The sequence below is a fragment of the Pogoniulus pusillus genome, chromosome 40, assembly GCF_015220805.1.
Source record: "Pogoniulus pusillus isolate bPogPus1 chromosome 40, bPogPus1.pri, whole genome shotgun sequence".
Classification (NCBI taxonomy): Eukaryota; Metazoa; Chordata; class Aves; order Piciformes; family Lybiidae; genus Pogoniulus; species Pogoniulus pusillus.
Genome location: NC_087303.1, coordinates 8,051,187 through 8,071,201, shown reverse-complemented (window position 1 = coordinate 8,071,201; position 20,015 = coordinate 8,051,187). Strand labels below are relative to the sequence as shown.

Genomic DNA, 20,015 nt, shown 5'->3' with positions numbered 1-20,015 from the left:
TGACCGAGCACCTCGACTTGGAAAATACATTCAGGAATCTGAAGGACAAGCATGTCATCAGGCTGCACCGGGGGCGAGTCGGGCTTGACCAAGATGGTAGTGTCTGATAGGACTGAGGTGGAAGGTGCCCTCACAAACGAAGAGGCGGGTAGTAGCAGTTGAGAGAACAAAGGACCAGAGGAGCAATCTCAACAGTCCACCTTGACCTGTTAAAGGTAAATCATGAAGAGCCTCTGCTAGTGCCTTGCCAAGGGTCTTGCTGTAAATCAGCAGGGTGATAGCAGACAGTGATAGCAGACACTGAACACAGCCTGAAATATTAGGACAGAGTACGAGCTTAAGAAGCAATGAGTATTAACCTCTGCACCCAGAGAAGTGAAGAACCTAATTTAAATGAACATGCAATGATGATGCAGTGTGTGGGGGGGAGGAGGACATGCAGTAGATGGAGCAAGAAGTATGTAAATTCTGAGGACCTCAGTCAATGGGGGAAGGGAGAGGGACATTTGTGTCCGGGAATTTAGGATAAAAGGGCAGCTGATCTTTCCAGCAATGTGAGAAATTCCACAGGGATTTTTGTCCCATGGACTCTCCCTCTATTCGAATAAAGTTTTACTGGACTCCTCTGTCTCCATTGTGAACATGAACCGCTGGTGATGGACCAGTTTTCCTTACAACTGGGACCAGGTCTGGGAGTCTTTCACAGCTTGCACGAATGGCAGATGGCGAATGGAATTGATGTTGGCTCACCAAAATTCCTGTCAGTGGCTGAAAGCACTGTGCCATTGATTGGATAACCAAGACTGTTCAGGAGACAGATTAGTGGGCTGGAGGGGCCCCTGGGAAGGACCATAGGGTCCATAATGAAGTCCATAGGGAAAGGACTGCAGGAAACCTCACTGATGAGTACTATAGGAACTTTGTCGAGTGAAAAAAGGGAAGACACCCAGGAAGGGTGGTAAAAATGGACAGGATGCCAAGGGAGGCCATAAAGGAGGCTGGGATGATCATCCTGGAATACTTCTGCAAAGCCCTTTGTGATAGTTTGAGCCTAGCTAGAATGTTTTGGTGAGAAGAACTAGATTACAGGCTGTGAAAGGAAAACAATGGTGATGTCTACTTTGCTTATAGGCTTGCTGAGATGTATAAAAATAAGAAATAAAAACATAGAGAAGCACTTCTGCTGCTGGCAAGCTTCAAGCTGCATTTTTTTTCTAACCTCATCCTCCATTTTGCTTTTCTACTCCACTTTGCTTTCTAACCCCCCTGGCTGAGCCTCCATTCTTCCTTGGGACTGGGGTAAGGTTGAGAGGGGTAAGGGGAAGGTGCAGGGGGGGTTGAAAGCCCCTCCTGGGAACTCAGGTTCCTGGGAGGGGAGTTGTGTTTCTGTATTACTTTTACCTTGTATATTTCTGTATATACTGTAAATATCTGCTTGTATATTGTGCTAAGATGTAAATAATAAGCTTCATTCATATTTCTAGAGCTGGCTGAGTCTAGTCTGGATGATTTCTAAAGTGGGGGAGGGGTAGGTAACACCCAAACCACCACACCCTTTAAGGATTTTGGGACAGCCTGCAGATACCTCCAGAGATAACTAAAGAAACAATGGTAAAGCTTTGTCATTTTACACAGCCTGAATATAATCTGCAAAGAGGATTGAGGTGATCTCTTTTCAGGTGAGATATATGTTTAAGTGACACTGGGAAAGGACTCCCTGAAAAAAGAATGTGGGAAAGTATGGCTAAGGAGGGCACAAACAGAAATAAATGTATCTGGAAGTATAAAAGGTAAAGAGTAGGAACCTGGGGAAAGAAAGGAATGGGATAAGGAGACATGGGATGCCCTTCAGCATCATCCCTTACCTTATCCCCTAGCTCCTTCCAGTCCTCTGAAAAATCTGTCAGCACCTATGGGATGCTAATATCCCCAAATTCCATACCATGAAAGTCAAGAGGAGCCAGTCCCTACATCTCCTCGTGGTGATGAAGATGGGGGGTGGGAAAAAGGGTAGAAGATTCTGTCCCCATCAAGTAGAAAGGTGTCATAGAAGGCTAACAGGTCTAAAACATGTCCTGGCTTGCCCTACCCTTCTGCTAATGGGGGAAGCAAGGGCAGGAGGAAAACAAAGGCTTGGGCTACTGTGTCCCCTCCTAAAATGATAATCAGGTACCCGCAGGTGTTCATGCACTTGTGAGTGTGTTGTCCAAATAAGGGTAAGCAAGCCCTGGTTTCACCTAATATGGTCAGTTTGGCAAATGCCATTCTGATATGGTGAATCTCTGTGGCCAAGTAAGCCACTGCACTCAGGCGAATGACATAAATAGAGCTAAGCTGGAAGCAGAGTGCTGCTTCTGCCTCACTGCTCTGGCTCAGTGTGTTCTGCTCTGCCCAGACAATGTGCTCTGCCTCATTGCTCTCAGCTTGGACAATGTATTCTGCTCTGCCTCTTGCTTCAAGCCCGTTTAGCCCTGATATTTTGGGCTTGAACTACCTGGTAACTTAAGTGCTTCAAGTTTACCCAAAGGGACATGAGGTGGTTTGGGTGTACCCTGGCCCCCACACTTTAGAAGGTACCCAGACTAGTCTCAGCCAGCTCTGGGAATATAAATGAAGCTTATTATTTACAGCTAGCACCATATACAAGCAGTTATTTACTATATATACAGTTATATACAGAAATATACAAAGTAAAAGTAATACAGAAACACAACTCCCCTCCCAGAAACCTGAGTCCCCAGGAGGGGCTCTCAACCACCCCTGCACCTTCCCCCTGCCCCTCTCAACCTTACCCCAGTTCTAAGGAAGAATAGAGGTTCAGCCAAGAGGTTAAGAAGCAAAGGTGAGTGGAAGGTGAGGTTAGGGAGATGCAGCTCAGTCAAAGCCCAGCCCGAGAGTGCGAAAAAATGGTGAAAGTGTTATCTAATGTTTACATTCTTCTTCAGCAAGACTCTGAGGGAAGGAGACATCACCACTGTTTTCCTTACACAGCCTATGATCTAGTTCTTCTCACCAAAACATTCTACCCTGCTTCAAACTAGCACAATCCACCCCTATCTACTTCACTCAGAGTATTGCTAAGAACTACCTGATCTAATCTAAACCAATATTTACACTAATGAATATTACAAGTTCAGTTCACACTTCATTCCAGCTGTCTGAAATGTAGGTGATTCAAAAGCTCAGAACAGTTTGTCTCCTCACAGATGAGACAAGAACAGGGACTCCCAGGTGATGTTGGGTTCGTGCTCATGTGCTGTAGATTCTCTTGTTGTTGGACGCCGATGGTACCTAGAACAGAAAACTCCTAACAGCTTGTATTATACACTCTGAATTTAAACTCTCTCAGCTAAGGTTAGATTTCTCTGTGGAATACACTGGATTTCACCATTCTCCTGCATTACCCAGTAGGTGTGACCAGGACCTTGTCATGGAAGGTAGTTTGGGAGGTTGTGGGGAAAATACGCGATGGCTCACTTGTGGATTTCAAGTGATTTATTGCTCAAACACGGAGATCCCCCTCCCGAACTAAATTGCCCACATGAATTCTTTTAGGTTTGAAGTTGTAGAATAACATTTCAGAAAAAGGCAAATAAAGGAGAGTCTCTGATTTCTTTAGAGTTCTTTTGAGTCTTTAAAGTTACTCAGTCTTTAGGTGAGGAGTTCTTTCTTTGGTTTACTCACGATTCAGTGGTTCAGATTAGCAGGATTCGAAGTTTGGGCGGTGTCCCTTTGTACGTCAGGATCCGGCCCAAGCAGCTTCAGGCCTCTGCGGGCCCCTCGTCGGGCAGGGCCGAACAGGAACGAGAGGTCACCGGGACAGGAATGAGGCAGACAGGCAGGCTAGCGAGCGAGCAGGTAGGAGCAGGTACCAGCAAGCAAGCTTCCGATCCAGGCAGGCACACCATTTTTATAATGTTCAAAAGAGGTGTAACCCTCCAGTCCAGGCTATTCTACGTTATTCTTACAGATTGGCACAAATTATAATTAACCCATATAATTGGACAATTTTTACCAAAACAACTTCTAAGACCACCCCAAGCTCGGCCCACACCAGGTGTCGAGCGGGCATGAGAACTGCCGTTCCCCCTAACCAAAACAGTGGCCATTGTTTACCCTTTATCTCGACTAGGGAGAGACTTTCTCATGGGACTGAAGGATTGTTTTGGTTTTGCGAGGCTCTTGGCATTAATGTGAGACACTATAACTTTCACAACAGGGAGGCCTGCTAAGGGCTTCTGCTACCCTCCATGACAGACCTTCAGCAGACACCACCCCTCAGACAGGTTTCTCTTCGCCCGAAGGTGAAAATACCCAAACAGTTTTCCCTAACAGATTCTTTTCATGTACAACAGGAACTTTATCACCATCTACTGTTTGGACCAAGTCTGATTGTGCAGGTCCTGCTCTGTTTACTGAACCTCTACTATTTACCAACCAGGTAGTTTGTGCTAAATGTTTGTCCCAGTTTTTCAGAGTTCCACCCCCCATGGCTTTTCAGGTGGTTTTCAGCAAACCGTCGTAGCGCTCAATCTTCCCTGAAGCTGGTGCATAGTAGGGTATGTGATAGATCCACTCAATGCCGTGCTCTCTGGCCCAGTTTTTCACAAGATTGTTCTTTAAATGAGTGCCATTGTCTGACTCGATTCTCACTGGAGTTCCATGTCTCCACATGATCTGTCTCTCCAAGCCAAGAATGGTGTTAGGTGCAGTAGCATGTGGAACTGGATAGGTTTCCAGCCATCCAGTGCTGGCCTCTACCATCGTTAGCACATACTGCTTGCCAGAACAAGATTGAGGTAAAGTGATGTAGTCAATCTGCCAGGCTTCACCATACTTGTACTTTGACCATCTCTCACCATACCATAAGGGCTTGATTCGCTTAGCCTGCTTAATAGCTGCACAAATGTCACACTCATGGATGACTTGGGTGATAGTGCCCATGGACAAGTCAACTGACCTATCACATGCCCATCGGTATGTTGCATCTCTGCCTTGATGTCCAGATGAGTCATGGGCCCACCGAGCTGAGAACAGTTCACCTTGGTGTTTCCAATCAAGGTCAAGATCAGAGTTGGTATAATGAGAAAACTTAGCAGCTTGGTCTGCATGCTGGTTGTGTTGGTGTTCCTCAGTGGCTCTGCTCTTAGGCATGTGCACGCACCTTCACAGGAATTCTCTCCAGCTGTGCATCAATGTCCTGCCATAGATCAGCACACCAAATAGGCTTTCCTTTCCTCTGCCAACCATGCTTCTTTCAGTCCTTCAGCCAACCCCATAGAGCATTGGCTACCATCCATGAGTTGCTGTAGAGGTAAAGGAGAGGCCAATTCTCATGTTCAGCCACATCAATAGCAAGTTGGACAGCTTTTACCTCAGCGAGCTGACTGGATTCTCCATCTCCATCTCTCACTTCGGTAGCTCTCCTGTTAGGACTCCAGACTGCTGACTTCCATCTTCGCTTATTCCCCACAAGATGACAGAAACCATCTGTGAACAACGGATAGTTCTTTTCCTGACCAGAGAGATCACCATCGGGAGGAGCTTCTTCAGCACAAGTTATTTTTTCCTCTGGAGGTTTGGTATAGTCTATGCCTTCTGGCCAGTTGGTGATCACCTCCACCAAACCAGGTCGATCAAGATTACCCATTAGTGCTTGTTGGGTTGTCAAAGCCATCCATTTAGACCAGGTTGCATCTGTGGCATGATGTGGTGATGAACCTTTGCCTTTGAACATCCAGTTTAGAACTGGCAGTCTAGGAGCTAAAAGCAATTATGACTCAGTTCCAATCACTTCAGAAGCTGCTTTCACTCCATCATAAGCTGCTGTTATTTCTTTCTCTGTTGGGGTGTAATTTGCCTCTGAACCTCTGTAGCCACGACCCCAGAAACCAAGTGGACGATCATGTGTCTCATTTGGAGCTCTCTGCCAAAGACTCTAAGTTGGACCATTGTCACTGGCATCCGTGTACAGAATGTTCTTAATGTCCGGACCAGATCGCACAGCTCCCAAGTCCAGTGCATGGACTATTTCTCGCTTGATCTGATCAAAGACTGCTTGGTGTACAGGTCCCCACTCAAAATTGTTTCTCTTTTGAGTCACATCATGCAGAGGTTTGACCATCTGACTGAATCCAGGAATGTGTAGTCTCCAAAATCCCACTGCACCCAAGAAAGAGAGTGTCCTTTTTATTGGTGGGAACTGCCATGGTGGAGGCTTTGTTGATCACATCCTGAGGAATGTGATGGCGACCATCCTGCCACTGCACTCCCAGAAACTGAATTTCTCTGGCAGGTCCTTTGACCTTGTCTCTCTTAATGGCAAAACCTGCTTGCAACAGAATGTCAATGATTTTGTTACCTTTCTCGAAGACTTCCTCAGCAGTTTGGCCCCACACAATGATGTCGTCGATGAACTGGATATGCTCTGGAGCTTTACCTTTCTCCAGTGCATCGTGGATGACTGAGTGACAGATGGTTGAGCTGTGTTTGCACCCCTGAGGCAAATGGTTGAACTGGTACTGGATTCCTCTCCAGGTGAATGCAAACTGAGGCCTGCACTCCTTTGCTATGGGAATAGAGAAGAAAGCATTAGCAATGTCTATGGCTCCATACCATTTAGCCTCCTTCGATTCCAGCTCGTACTGGAGTTCCAGCATGTCCGGCACAGCTGCGCTCATGGGTGGCGTCACCTCGTTGAGGGCACGAAAATCAACTGTCAGTCACCAGTCTCTGTTCGGTTTACTCACAGGCCAGATCGGACTGTTGAAAGGCGAATGAGCTTTCTCCATGACAGCCTGACTCTCCAGTTGACGAATCAGCTGATGAATGGGCAGCAAAGAGTCACGGTTAGTTCTGTACTGCCTGTAGTGCACAGTTTGAGTAGCAATTGGCACCTCCAGATCCTCTGTGTCATGATGTCCCACAATTGCAGATTCATCTGAAAGTTCAGGTCTAATGGACAATTTCAATTTACCATCCTCAATCTCTACAGATGCTATTCCAAAAGCCCATTTGAGACCCTTAGGATCTTTGAAACAACCCTGTCTCAAAAAGTCAATTCCCAGAATTCAAGGTGCATCAGGACCAGTTACAATAGTATGTGTCTTCCACTCTTTACCAGTTAAACTGATCTCAGCCTGTATCTTGGTTAACTCTTGAGATCCACCAGTGATTCCAAAAATAGATATGGACTCTGTCCCTTTGCAATTGGATGGCAATAAAGCACACTGAGCCCCTGTGTCAACTAAAGCCCTGTATTTCCGAACTCTTGAACTGCCAGGCCACCTAATGAATACATTCCAATAGATTTGGTTCTCTCAACTATCCCTTTCCTCCTCCTGGCTGGAGGCAGGGCACCCCTAATGCTGAACATGGCATGTGGGGTGTACGCAATGATTGGTGTTGTTATGAGAGAGATTGCAATTGTGGGAACAATTGCAGTTGCTCTGGGGAGCTGAAGAAGTGGCAGCTACTTTTCAGGCATTGCTGCCTCTGTTTCTGCCACTCTGCAGTTCCCTGATTCTCTTTGAAAGAGCTGAAGTAGGTTTACCATCCCACTTGTTCATGTTCTCACCGTATGTGTCACGCAGAAGTATCCACAGTGACGCACGTGATTGCAGATGTCAGGGTGAAATTTGTCTCCTCCTGGGCTGGAATTGCCTTGCAGGAGGTGGGAGTCTGTTCCTGACTGCAGAAACATGCACCCATTCAGATGATGCAGGGACGGTATCTTTTACCAAATTGGCAATATTACTGAGATCCTCCTTCAGTTCTTTCATGCTGTCTTTGATGCCATCCTTAATGCTATCTGTAATGCCATCTATAAGGTCTGTACCCAGAGATTTTATGGCATAGATTATAGCAGAATGCGACAAGCTGTCCTCTATCTGCCTGAGCTGGTCAGTGAATTCACCAACAGTGAAAGACCTTCCGTTATCACTCCTTGATAGAAACTTGCTGGCCAAGATGTTAGCATAGGATGAAGGAGCAAGCTTAATAAGCTTCTTCATGAGACCTGTTCCAAGAGGAATGTCATCAGGCTCATGTGTGCCATGATCTCCATAAAGCACTTCCTTCACAGCAAACTCCTTCAGAAGCTTAATTCCCTGCTCAATGGTGTTCCACTTCTTAGCAGCCCATGGCAGATCATCTCGGGAAGGATATCCCATAGCCACAGCCAACAGAAGGCATGTCCACAAGCTAACCTTACCAAGAGGACTTGCTAGGTATTTGTCCACTCCACTCTCCTTGGTGAGTGGTCCTAGCTGCTTGGCAGACTTGTCTCCTACCTGCAGGGCATTAGCACCAATGCTATGGCATCTCACCAGCCAGCTTAGAATTGGTTCACCTGATTTCCTTGAGTATTCCTTTCTAACTTCCCTGACCTCTCTGAGAGGATCGTTGGAGTCCTGGATGTCATCCTCCTCCTCTTCCTCTTGTTGATCTGGTTGTCCCTGGCCTAGAAACAGAACCTTCCTCATAGCACTCTTAAACTCATTGGAACCATCCTCTTTCTTGGCAGCCAACCTCACAGCGCTCTTCTCATTTGAGTACTGTGATCTCGGCATGTTTGCCAGGTCTCACGGACTAAATGCCTCCTCTTCCTCCTCTTGCTCACCAGAGGTCCTGTCTCTTACATCCTCCTTTGAATCACACTTTGTCAAAAGCTGTGTCTTGGCTTTTGCCTTAGCAGGTGCCAGAAAGGCCTGCGCAGCGATAGACTTGGACGTGTCTACTGGAGGGTTTGAATCACTGGGGGTCTGACCTGGGGTCTGTGAGTTCAGATCTACCTTGGAGCTAACAGGGTTCTGGTCTGCTGGTGGCTGGAAGTTCGAACTGACTGGGTTAGTGTTACTAGTATTCTCAGTGTTATTAGGAACATTGTGACTATGTGTTTGTGCTCCTGGGACGCCTGCCAATCCTGGTTTGTTATCTTTGTTGTCATTCCCACTAGGAGTGTTTGCAGCATTCCCAGAATCTGAAGAGGGAGGTGTAGGCACTGGCTAGGGAGAAGGTAGTTGTTGAGACACTGTCCCTTTTTCTTTCTTTTTAGCTTTCACAGGCATTGCGTTCAAATTTTTCACACAGGATGTTAAAAGTATTATAAAATCAAAAATTATAATACGCAGGATGACACACACCAGACATGCCATGGTTTGCCTTGAGTAAAATCCTAAACAAGGGTCTGGCATCTCAGTTTGGGGGTAAATTACCCTCATTAATGCAGTAGTTAAAGCAGTATTTTGATTGGATGTAATATTATTGGTAAATACCCCTGCAATGTTACTGGTAAGATTTTCAGTGACATTAAAACCAGCATACCCAAGAATAAGATCCCCCCAGGACCAGAAAATGCTCGTAAGTTTAGCTTTGACCTTCTTAAAAACTACATTAAGCAAGAAATAACCAATTTGGTCTTTGATCCAGTTGTACACAAGAAAACAGAAAACAGGCCACACAATAGCCCCCACCAAGTAAAATAGCTGTTTCATTAGCTTCATTCTGATTCCCAGAGTTAATTAACAGTCACTCAAGTGAATTTGCCCCACGTTGGGAGAAGCCAAAATAAAATATGTGATGGTTTGGGTGTACCCTGCCCCCCTACACTTCAGAAGGTACCCAGACTAGTCTCAGCCAGCTCTGGGAATATAAATGAAGCTTATTATTTACAGCTAGCACAATATACAAGCAGATATTTACAGTATATACAGTTATATACAGAAATATACAAAGTAAAAGTAATACAGAAACACAACTCCCCTCCCAGAAACCTGAGTCCCCAGGAGGGGCTCTCAACCACCCCTGCACCTTCCCCCTGCCCCTCTCAACCTTACCCCAGTTCTAAGGAAGAATAGAGGTTCAGCCAAGAGGTTAAGAAGCAAAGGTGAGTGGAAGGTGAGGTTAGGGAGATGCAGCTCAGTCAAAGCCCAGCCCGAGAGTGCGAAAAAATGGTGAAAGTGTTATCTAATGTTTACATTCTTCTTCAGCAAGACTCTGAGGGAAGGAGACATCACCACTGTTTTCCTTACACAGCCTATGATCTAGTTCTTCTCACCAAAACATTCTACCCTGCTTCAAACTAGCACAGGACATTGCCTAGGCAGACCTTGAGGAGGAAGGACCTTGAGCATCTTGGAGAAGGGTGAAGAGAAAGAGTGTGGTTCCCACTTTCGGACCACCCCACATCAACTTCCTGCTGGAAGAACCTGCCTCTGCCACAAACCACCACCATTCATGCGAATATGCCCAGCAGTTCCAACACTGCCACAAAGGAGCCAGGGACTGTCTTGAAATTTCTTCTCCACTACTGTGAGTCGGACAGACTTTTCCTAGGGCTCCAGGCTGCCTATTTATAAGTGGGGCAAAGCCATTTTGTGTCTAAATCTTTTCCAATTTTCTGATGCTCCTAAATTATTAAATTGCACATAAGCATCTTTGTGGAGATCTTCCCAACCAAATTGGAATCCAAATTTAGCTGGTTTGTGGTGGGGGCTTTTTTGAAATAAAAATAACTACATATTTTATAATTCCTGACTCGTTACTTGCCCCAACTAATTCAAAGGGGATGCAATATGAAGCACTGAGACTATGGCACAGGAAACCAAAGTTCTTCAAATGCCTTTACACCAGGTCCCTACAGACCTGGCCTGGCCTGGCCACTGACCCCTTTGAGAAGGGCAGACTTAGGGAAGGACACGGCCCAGGGCCATCAGACATGCAGAGTACCAGGCTTTGGTGCACAAACTGTGCTAGCCCTGAGCTGCCAGCATGGCCATGCCCAAGTGGGTCAGGGTATGAGCCCAGCATGGACCTAAGCATACAGAGGCCTCTGTTGCCATCCAGAGGGACCTCGACAGGCTGGAGAAATGGGCTGGTAGGAACTTTCTGCAAGGCAAAAGGTGAGGAGCAATGACCTGCACATGAGGAGGAGCAGCCCTTGGAAAGCACCAGCTCAGTAGAAGACCTGAGACTTCTGGTGGGCAACCAGGAATGTGCTCCTTTTGCAGAGAGCCTTCATAGTATTTTGGGGGCTCTCCACAAATTATTGCCAGCAGGTCAAGGAGGTGATCTTTGCCCTCTGCAGTGGAGAGCACCTTGGGTACAGGGTCTACTTGTTGACTCCCTAGCACAGGAAAGACTTGGCATCCAGGAGGGAAGCAAGGGAAGGCCCAGAAGGTGATAATGGGAGTGGAGATTCTCTCATTTGAGGGAAACCTGAGACAGCTGTCACTCTTCTAGTGTGTGGTCTTCTATTAGATTTGGGAGGCTAAGCAGAGACATGCAGCCCCACTGCACCGTGTGGCCTGCTGTTTCCTGAGCCTGAGAGGCCTGCTCCTGGCCACAGGTTCTTGTTGGAGGCAGGGATTCCAGCACAGATCATGGACACAGCAGAAATGAGGAAAGTGAATCACGCCCAAGGGCATTGACAGAGAATTGCAGGGGGTACATGGCAACATGTTGGCAGTGCTAGAAAATTCCACAGTCACAAGCTCAAGGACACAAGAGCACTCACAAAATTGTCTCTTGAAAGCTCTGGCTGGCCATCAAGCATGACACCATCCCAGAAGAAAGTGGAGCAGAAGAGAAGGCAGTTTTGCTCCTAGAATGGTAGAAGTGTTTGGAGCTTGCACATTTGTCCTTCCCCATTAACCATTCTGTGTGATGCAAACCTGCTTTCCTGGGAATGGCTGAACATCTGCCTGTGCTGGGAGTTAGGAATTCCTTATGTTGCCAAGTTTGTGACTGCAACTTTTGCTTTACTCCTTAAAGTCTTTATCTCTACACACAAATTCTCTCACTGACATGGAAGGCAAAAAACAGGCCTAATACGTGTCCTGACTTGTCCAGGCATAATCCCCTGCTGCCTCTCTCTCTTCTGGAATAGGGAGTGATATAGGAAAAAGACAAAGAACCTGGAGCTACTGAGTCTAAGGACCCTGGCTTGCCAGACTTGCTTTGCTTCTGTTTGCATCCTGTGGCAAATGAGGTCCTGCTGCACAACAGTTAAACTGTTTATCTGGAGACAGCCAAAATGTGCACTCATTTAGAAAGGGAAAATCTCCCCACACATATCTGATGTGGTATTGCAATTAAACATCAATTAAACATTAATTACAATGTGGGCATAACAAAATAGTAAATATTGTTTATTAAATATAAAAAATCACCCAAACTTATTTACAGTCAATACACACAGATTCAGTTATCCGTTTGGAAAAGCTTGCTGTGCAGAATGCATATACACACCATCAGAACGATTTAAACAACATTAGAGAATTGAGAAGCTGTGAGACTTCTGTGGTGCAATCTGTCGCTTGCTCTCTAGGGGTAGCTCTAAAGGACCTTTCAGCCGTTTTGAAGTTAAATGGCAGGCATGAAGTTTATAAACTTTAGAGAAAGAGTCAATTTACTCACACTTGATGTCCTGAGTTTCAGTATTTGTAATTCAGACAATGTGTGGTTGCACAAAATAAACAAAAATTATCCCGACTGCATGGAGGCTGCTCCGTGTGGCAGTGGTGGTGGTAGGGGCATTGCTGAGGCTTGTGCAGTTTAAACAGCGTGCATCGCCTGCAGAGTCCACAGGCATGGCGAGGTGGATCCTCAGCACAAGGATGAGTCTTTCCGTGGCTCTCAGGATGCTACTGGATCGGCCACAGCCACCTGGGTGAGGCAGGATCCAGGCTTACAGGGTGGAGCAAGTCTGATGGGTGCCAGCCCTGTTCGCAGTCAGCAGGAGCAGGTCCCCAAGGTTGTAGCCCGATGCCATTAAGCTGTCATTAAGCTGTAGCTGGGGTCGAGCAGTTTAGGCTTGGCTGAGCTCAGGAGAGCAGCTGCCTCTCAGAGCAGGGCAAGCAGTTCCAGACCCTTAACTCGGTTTCCGGAGAAGGGCAGGGAGAAGGGCAGTGCCAGTGTCTTCTGCTTGTAGGAGAGAGGCAGGTCCTCAGCTACACGTGGTGTGAAAACATGTAAGGCAGGGGCAGGTAGCATGCAAAAATCCAAACAAAATGCAAGCAAGCTGAACTTAAGCATTTTGCTGAGGGAATGTTTTATTTAATAGCAATAGATGATTGTTAGAATTAAATCGGGATAGGGACATGTCTCAGTTCTAATTTAAATTTCCAGAAACTCAAATATATTTGATAGAACAAATAACAATTTATAGAGTCCCCTTCCCTCTCCCCCCTTCTTTCCCAAAAGAAAAGAATTAGATGTAGAGAGAGGAAAGGTAAGCACAACCAAATAAACAATCTCACTTTGATTTGGAAGTTAAAAAAGAAAGTTTAACAATAAATTAAAAATGTATCTGAGGTAGGGAAGTTACAAAGGTATAGGGAGGGGAAAACAAATACAAAATGTGTAAATATAACCAGATTTTGATGGCAATGGGTTTGTCCACCTCGTGGGTGATGGCCACATGGTAAACCAAAGAGAACCAGGAACAGGATGGTGATGCTGGTAAGCAGGGAGCAGAGAGAGAACAGGAAGTCTCCCTGCTTTTATAGACCTTTAGACAGGAAGGGGGAGTGGGCTAACCATGAATCACCTGGTGGTGTTCAGACCCTGCCCTGGGGAGGGGTCAAGACCACCTAGGGTCAGGTTCAAGGTCACTCCCCCTATAGGGCTAACCCTGTACAGGACATTAAGGGGTACAAGAAGAACTTCTTCATGTGTATCAGTGAGAAAAAGAAAACTAGGGAGAACATGGGACCCTTCCAGAAAGGAAATGGAGAGCTGGTGACAAAGGATATGGATAAGGCTGAGTTCCTCAGTGACTTCTTTTCCTCAGTCTTCAATGGCAAGGGCTACAACCACAGTGTCCACGTCCCACGGGGCAAAAGTAAGGACTGGGAGAAGGAAGATCTGCCCACTATAATTGAAGACCATGTTCACGAGCACCTAAGGAATCTGAACATGCACAAGTCCATGGGGCCGGGTGAGATCCACCCACAGGTCCTGCAGGAATAGGCAGATAAAGTTACTAAACCACTGCCCATCATATCTGAAAGGTATGGCAGACAGGTGAAGTTTTGCTGACTGGAAAAGGGCAAAAATAACACTCATCTTCAATAATAAAAAAAGGATGACCCCAGGAACTACAGACCAGTCTCACCTTTGTGCCTGGCAAGATCATGGAGCAGATCCTCCTGAAGGCTCTGTTAAGGCAAATGGAAAACAAAGCAGAGGTGATTGGTGGTAACCAGCAATGGCTGCACCAAGGGCAAATCATGCCTGACAAATCTGGTGTTTTTTTGTGATGAAGTCACAGCAACAGTGGACAAAGGAAAGGCAACTGACATCATCTGGAATTAATGTGGTCAGGTCAGGAATTATAAAAAATAATTACTTTATTTCCCTGAAAACCCTGCCCCCAAACTGTACATAAAATTAGTTTAGGTTTATTTACAGGTTTAAATTGGATTGAGAATTCTTCAAAGCATGCTATGGGCAAATTTAAAGATTTAGGAAGCCAGAAAATGGAAAAGGCTAAGCTACAAACATAACTTTACCCCAATATCAATCGGGCTGAGCAGAGAATCTAAGGGAGTGACTTTACTCACAGAGGTGAGATAGGAAATAGGCTATGATCTCTTGCTGCATTTCTCTGCGGCTTGTCTGCCATCTGATGCTGCAAGCAATATCCAACTGTAGATTCAAATGGCAGAAGTCTGAGGCTAGTGGAAAAGCTGCCAAACTCATAAATATCTCAATCACTTCTTCCATGAGTGGGATGATCATGGAACAATGCTGCCTTAGCAGTGGCATAGGAGAGCCAAACTATTAGAATCTTCCCAGCTCAGAATAGCAGCTAGGTAGTTGGCTGCAATACTGTCCTTGAGTAGCTGAGTCCAACTGCCACTGGCAGCTCACTCAAATGGACCCCAGGGCTTGCCAAGCTTGCATATTTGCACAGACTGGTGCAAAAGCGGGGGAGAACTGCACAAAAGCAGGGACGGTGCAAAAACTAAGAGCCTTGCAAAAAGGTAGGAGCCATCCAAAAGTGGGGATGGTCCAAAATGGGAGCTCTGTCATGGCAGGAGCTCTGTCAAGGCAGCAACTCTTTCAAGGTTGTTGTGGAGGCAGGAATTAATGTGTGGCCGAGTCGGGAATTTTATACAAAAATAGTTATTTTCCCAAAAACCCGCCCCCAAAACTATATATACAAAGATTAATTTAGTTTAATTAGCAGATTTAGTTGCTTGAGAATTATCTACAGGGATACCATCGATAATCTGACTATTTTGGAAGTCAGAAGTTGGAAAAGGCTTTAGCTATTAAATTATAGCGGATTTCTTACTAATAAAGCGGAGCTGAGCCAAAATAACTCACGATCAGGCTGACTTGCTCGAGGTCTGTCTCTTTCTCACTCCCCTTTCAGCGGCTGTAGGTGGACCATTAAGAGTCGTTAAGCTTACAAAGGGTGTCAATGGCTGTAGCAGTTCTTTGAAGCTTTCTGTATCCAGCTTAGGTGAGCGAGGGGGAGAACTCTCAGGTGAGCACGAAGGTTCAGGCAGTAACCAACTCCAAGGCGGGAATCCCCAAAGGCGGGAAGCCCCCCAGTTTATACCCTCGCTAGACAAAGGGCAGAATTACCACACCTTAGGCGCAAAAGCGCACAGCCAATCCCAGTTCGACTCCAGCGCGGGCACTGCACGGGGCACTCCTCATGTGGGCAGGACCCCTTTGCTCACCCCCTTCCATGCCTGCAGGTGAGGCGAGGTGGGGGGGAACCAGGTGGCTTAACCTCTCCCCCGAAATCACGGCAGGAGAGGAATTTAGGGGTATACAGGACTCCAGGACAAAGGTGGGCACCTTGCACCTTCTCCCTTGCTCTATTTATGCTTTTCTAGACAAAGTGTCCATTTGCCATCTTATACTGGGTGCAAGAAGCCCAGACAACCACCAGCCTGATTGCAATGCAGGCTTCCACACAGGTCAGTACAAGAGTGGAAAAGGCACCTTGTGCTGTTCCCCCTTCAAGCCCGCGGGGGAGGCTGGGGAAGCAGTTTTAACACCTTCTTCTCCTCCCCATTCAGACACACAGTAGGGAGATGAAGGAAGGAATCTGGAGTGCTCCGGAACATCTACCTGGGCCTAAGGCATTTTGACTCTGTCCCACGTGACATCCTGGTCACCAAACTGGAAAAACAGACTTGATAGGTGGAGCACTGCTGGGTAAGGAATTGGCTGGATGGTCACATGCAGAGAGTGGTGATCAAGAGCACAATGTCCATATGGAGACCAGTGCCAAGTGGTGTCCCACAGGGATCAGTGCTGGCACCAGTGCAGTTTAACATATTTGTCAGTGACATGAACAAAGGAATCAGTGCACCCTCAACAAGTTTGCAGATGACACCAAGCTGTGTGGCACAGTCAACTTGCTAGAGGGCAGAGATCCATCTAGAAGGATCTGGACAGGCTGGAGACATGGGCCCAGGCCCACCTCATGAAATTCAACATGGCCAAGTGTGAGGTCCCGTACCTATGTGGTGGCAATCCCAGGCACAGATACAGGCTGGGTGGCATACGGCTGAGAGGTCTGGGTTGATGAAAAGCTCAACATGAGCCTGCAGTGTGAGTGCAGCCCAGACAGCAACCCTGTACTGGGCTGCAGCAAGAGCAGCATGGTCAGCAGGGCAAGGGAGGAGATTCTGCCCCTTTGCTCTTCTTTCCTCAGACCCCACCTGGAGTCCTGTGTGCAGTTCTGGAGCCCTCAACACAAGAAGGACATTGAACTATTGGATCGAGTCCAGAGGAGGCCAAGAAGATGCTCAGAGGGGTGCAGCAGCTTTGCTATGAGGACAGGCTACAAGATTTGGGGCTCTGCAGCCTGGAGAAGTCAAAGCTTCAAGGAGACCTTGTAGTAGCCTTCCAGTATCTGAAAGGGTTCTACAGGAGGGCTGGGGAGGGACTATTTACAAGGTCTTGTAATGACAGGATGAGGGGTAATGGGTTTAAACCGGCAGAGGGGAGATTTAAACTGGATGTTAGGAAGAAGTTCTTTACAGTGAGGATGGTGAAACACTGGCACAGGTTGCCCAGGGAAGTTGTTGATGCTCCCTCCCTGGAGGTGTTCAAGGCTACACTGGATGAGGCCTTCAGTAACCTGTTCTAGTGGGAGGTGTCTCTGCATGTGATGAGGGTTGGAACTGGATGATCTTTGAGGCCCCTTCCAACCTAAACCATTCTGTGATTCTATAAGATACCACAAATAGCCAATCCCGGGTTATTCACACGAAAAATAGAAGATGCAGGGGTTCAGCATTGGTGGTTTACAGGTAAAAACATGAATTTTGTTTGTCAGAACACAAAGCAGCCTCCACAACAAGTCCAAACATGGTGTTTTTTTCCAGGCTGACAGGTGCCAAGAGTTTTGTATTCTTTCCCACCTTATCATAGCCTTGGAAAGAGGGAGAGGGGATGAGGGTAAAGGGGGTATGTGTGTGTGTTTGGGACATGTGCTGGGTATGTATTTTGAGGGTAATTTTGCACCTTCCACCACAATACCCAAAATATATGTACTCATCAAAAGGGGAGTGAGGGCTCTTTGGATGAGGTCTCATTCTAAGGTGGTGTATAGGGTTAACACTCCAGGGGGAGTAACCCTGAACCTGACCCTAGGGGTCTTGGCCCCTCCCCAAGGGTGGGTCACACCACCAGGTGATGGTTAGCCCTGTCCTATAAAGGAGAGGGGCTTCCTGTTCCTCTCTCTCACCACACACCACACTCCACACACCTCTGCCTGCATACCAGCACACCACGTGGCAGACATGAGGCAGCCAAAGCCACCATCACACCACTGGGGTTGTATTTTATACCTTTTGTATTTTGCTGTTTTCCCTTCCCTGTCCTTTGTAAACTTCCCTACCTCCAATACCTTTCTAAATTATTGTTAAACTTTTCCTTTTAACTTCCAAATTGAGTGAGATTTATTTATTTGGGTGTGCTTATCTCTTTCTCTGCCTATCTCTAATCCCTATCTTTGGGAAAGAAGGGCGAAGAGGGGAGGGCACTCTACAAATTGTTATTTGGTCTATCAAATTTATTAGAGTCTCTGGGAATTTGGATAAGAAGCCAAGACAACTTATTTGGTGTCTCAACATGGGGCTAGGTAGAAAGAATTATTTCAGAGAAGGTTTCGAAGTTAAAAAAAAATGGATATTCTTAGAGTGTTAATAATTCAGGCTTTTGGATGGCTGTTTTGGTCTTGGATGCTGAAGTTTGTCAGTTCCCAGGTCTTCTGGACAGTCATTGATATGGTCTGGGAATATTCTAAGAATTTGCCTGTCCGGGTCTGTGCTGTGTGTGATACTGTGTGTGATATTTCCTGAATTCTGTTAGGAATCTAACTGTGTTTAGAAACGTTTCTCAAACATGGAATCGCTCTGAGTATGTGTGTTGGGAGACAGAAGCCCCAGATATTTTGGGGGAAAAATGGTACTGGATAGCAGTTATTTCACTGTGTTTAAATGTGGTTTTTGGAGTTTATATTGCAGCTCTGAGCTGCACGTGGAAAGCGCAGTTAGCCGCGGTTTTTAGAACGCTTATGGCTCGCACTGCTCTGGCTGCAGCTGCAGGGGGGGGTATCCAGTCAGACCGGTCCGATGGGTGAAGCAGCCCCCCGTCCCAAGCGCAGCTCCACCCCAGGCTCCGCCCTGAACTCTGCCCCCAGTCCCACCCAGAGCAGCCCCTGGACCCTGCCCCCACAGCCCAGTCCTGTCCATCTCGCTCCAATCACCACGCGGCAAGTTAGACCACACCTGAACCCTTCCACAGACATAGACCCAGGGCAAGGAACCTCATCGGGAAGCAGTACCCCCCAGCAACAGCAACCAGCTGGAAATGGATCTGATAACGGAGTTATTTATATTAGCTCTATGCCCAGAAAGGAAATCAGACACACAAGGCAGGAATATGCAAGGGAAAATGGACAGTCCCTTTTAGCCTGGCTTTTGAGATGTTGGGATGCAGGAGCAGAAACCGTGGACCTAGATTAGAGGGAGGCTAAAGAGCTGGGATCCTTGTCGAGGGATGGGGGTGTAGATAAAGAGCTGGGGAGGTTGGATGGCACTCACTCACTTTGGACCAGGCTTCTCACAGCTGTGAGATACAGATATCCCTCCAAGGATGACATGATTTTCCCTTAAGTGGACAAATATGGAACAGGGGATCACATACCTGAGGCAAATGGTGGATAATCTGCGGAGACAGCCAGACACCCTCGGACCCCGACGATATCCGCATGAAGCCAGCCCTCTTAAAGAAACTGACCCAGTGTGCTCCTTCCACATATGCCCCCACACTGGGAGCACTGCTGCTGGGCAGAGACCCCAACAACCTTCTCATGATCAGAGAGTTTCTGAATGACCTGAGACAGTTCAAAGATAGTTTGTCTAGGAGGACCTTAATAGCAGCTGTGGAAACCCTCACCCAGGAGATGAACGAGCTGAAAGCCTCTGTCTCTGAGCTGCAGAAGGCAGAGGATGACTGCTCTTCACCTTCTGAATGGGTACAGGTCTCAGCTGTCAGGAACACACGCCGCCGTACTCCTCCTCCTCCCCATAGGATACCAGCCCGAAGCAGACAGGGGACACCCAGGGGTTCACTTTGGAGGACACTGTGTGAACATGGGGAAAACATGGACAGATGGCATGGCCAGCCCACCTCAGCTCTATGGGCCAGAGTAAGGGAACTACAGGGGACAAACACAGGGAATAACTCCTCCAGAAGAGGGGTTGCCCCAGTGTGCCACAGGCAGCCCTCTCACCCAAGGGGTGGTTAGGCCAGTAACTCAGGTCCATGTGCCTCATGCGGTCACACTGCTCAGCATTAGAGGTGCCCTGTCTCCAGCCAGGCAGAGGCCAGGGATAACAGAGTATATTGGGACATGTTCGTGAAATGGCCTGGCACTTCTGAAGCTGAGAAGCATCGAGCTTTGGTAGACACCAGTGCCCAATGCACTCTGATACCCTCCAGCCATAGGGGGACAGAAACTATTACAATTTCAGGAG

General features: G+C 47.0%; 2 protein-coding genes across 2 annotated transcripts in view; both read right to left on the bottom strand.

The window, feature by feature from the left end:
* The window catches only part of LOC135191668 (M1-specific T cell receptor alpha chain-like), a 223,863-nt gene that overhangs the window by 117,750 nt on the left and 86,098 nt on the right, over positions 1–20,015 (bottom strand). The gene's annotated exons all lie outside the window — the stretch shown is intronic.
* Positions 1–20,015, bottom strand: part of LOC135191665 (T cell receptor alpha chain MC.7.G5-like) — a 124,518-nt gene that overhangs the window by 65,661 nt on the left and 38,842 nt on the right. The window contains exon 3 of the mRNA XM_064174175.1: positions 13,566–13,571. Within this exon, the coding sequence (XP_064030245.1) occupies positions 13,566–13,571 (6 nt within the window). The remainder of the gene's footprint in view (positions 1–13,565; positions 13,572–20,015) is intronic.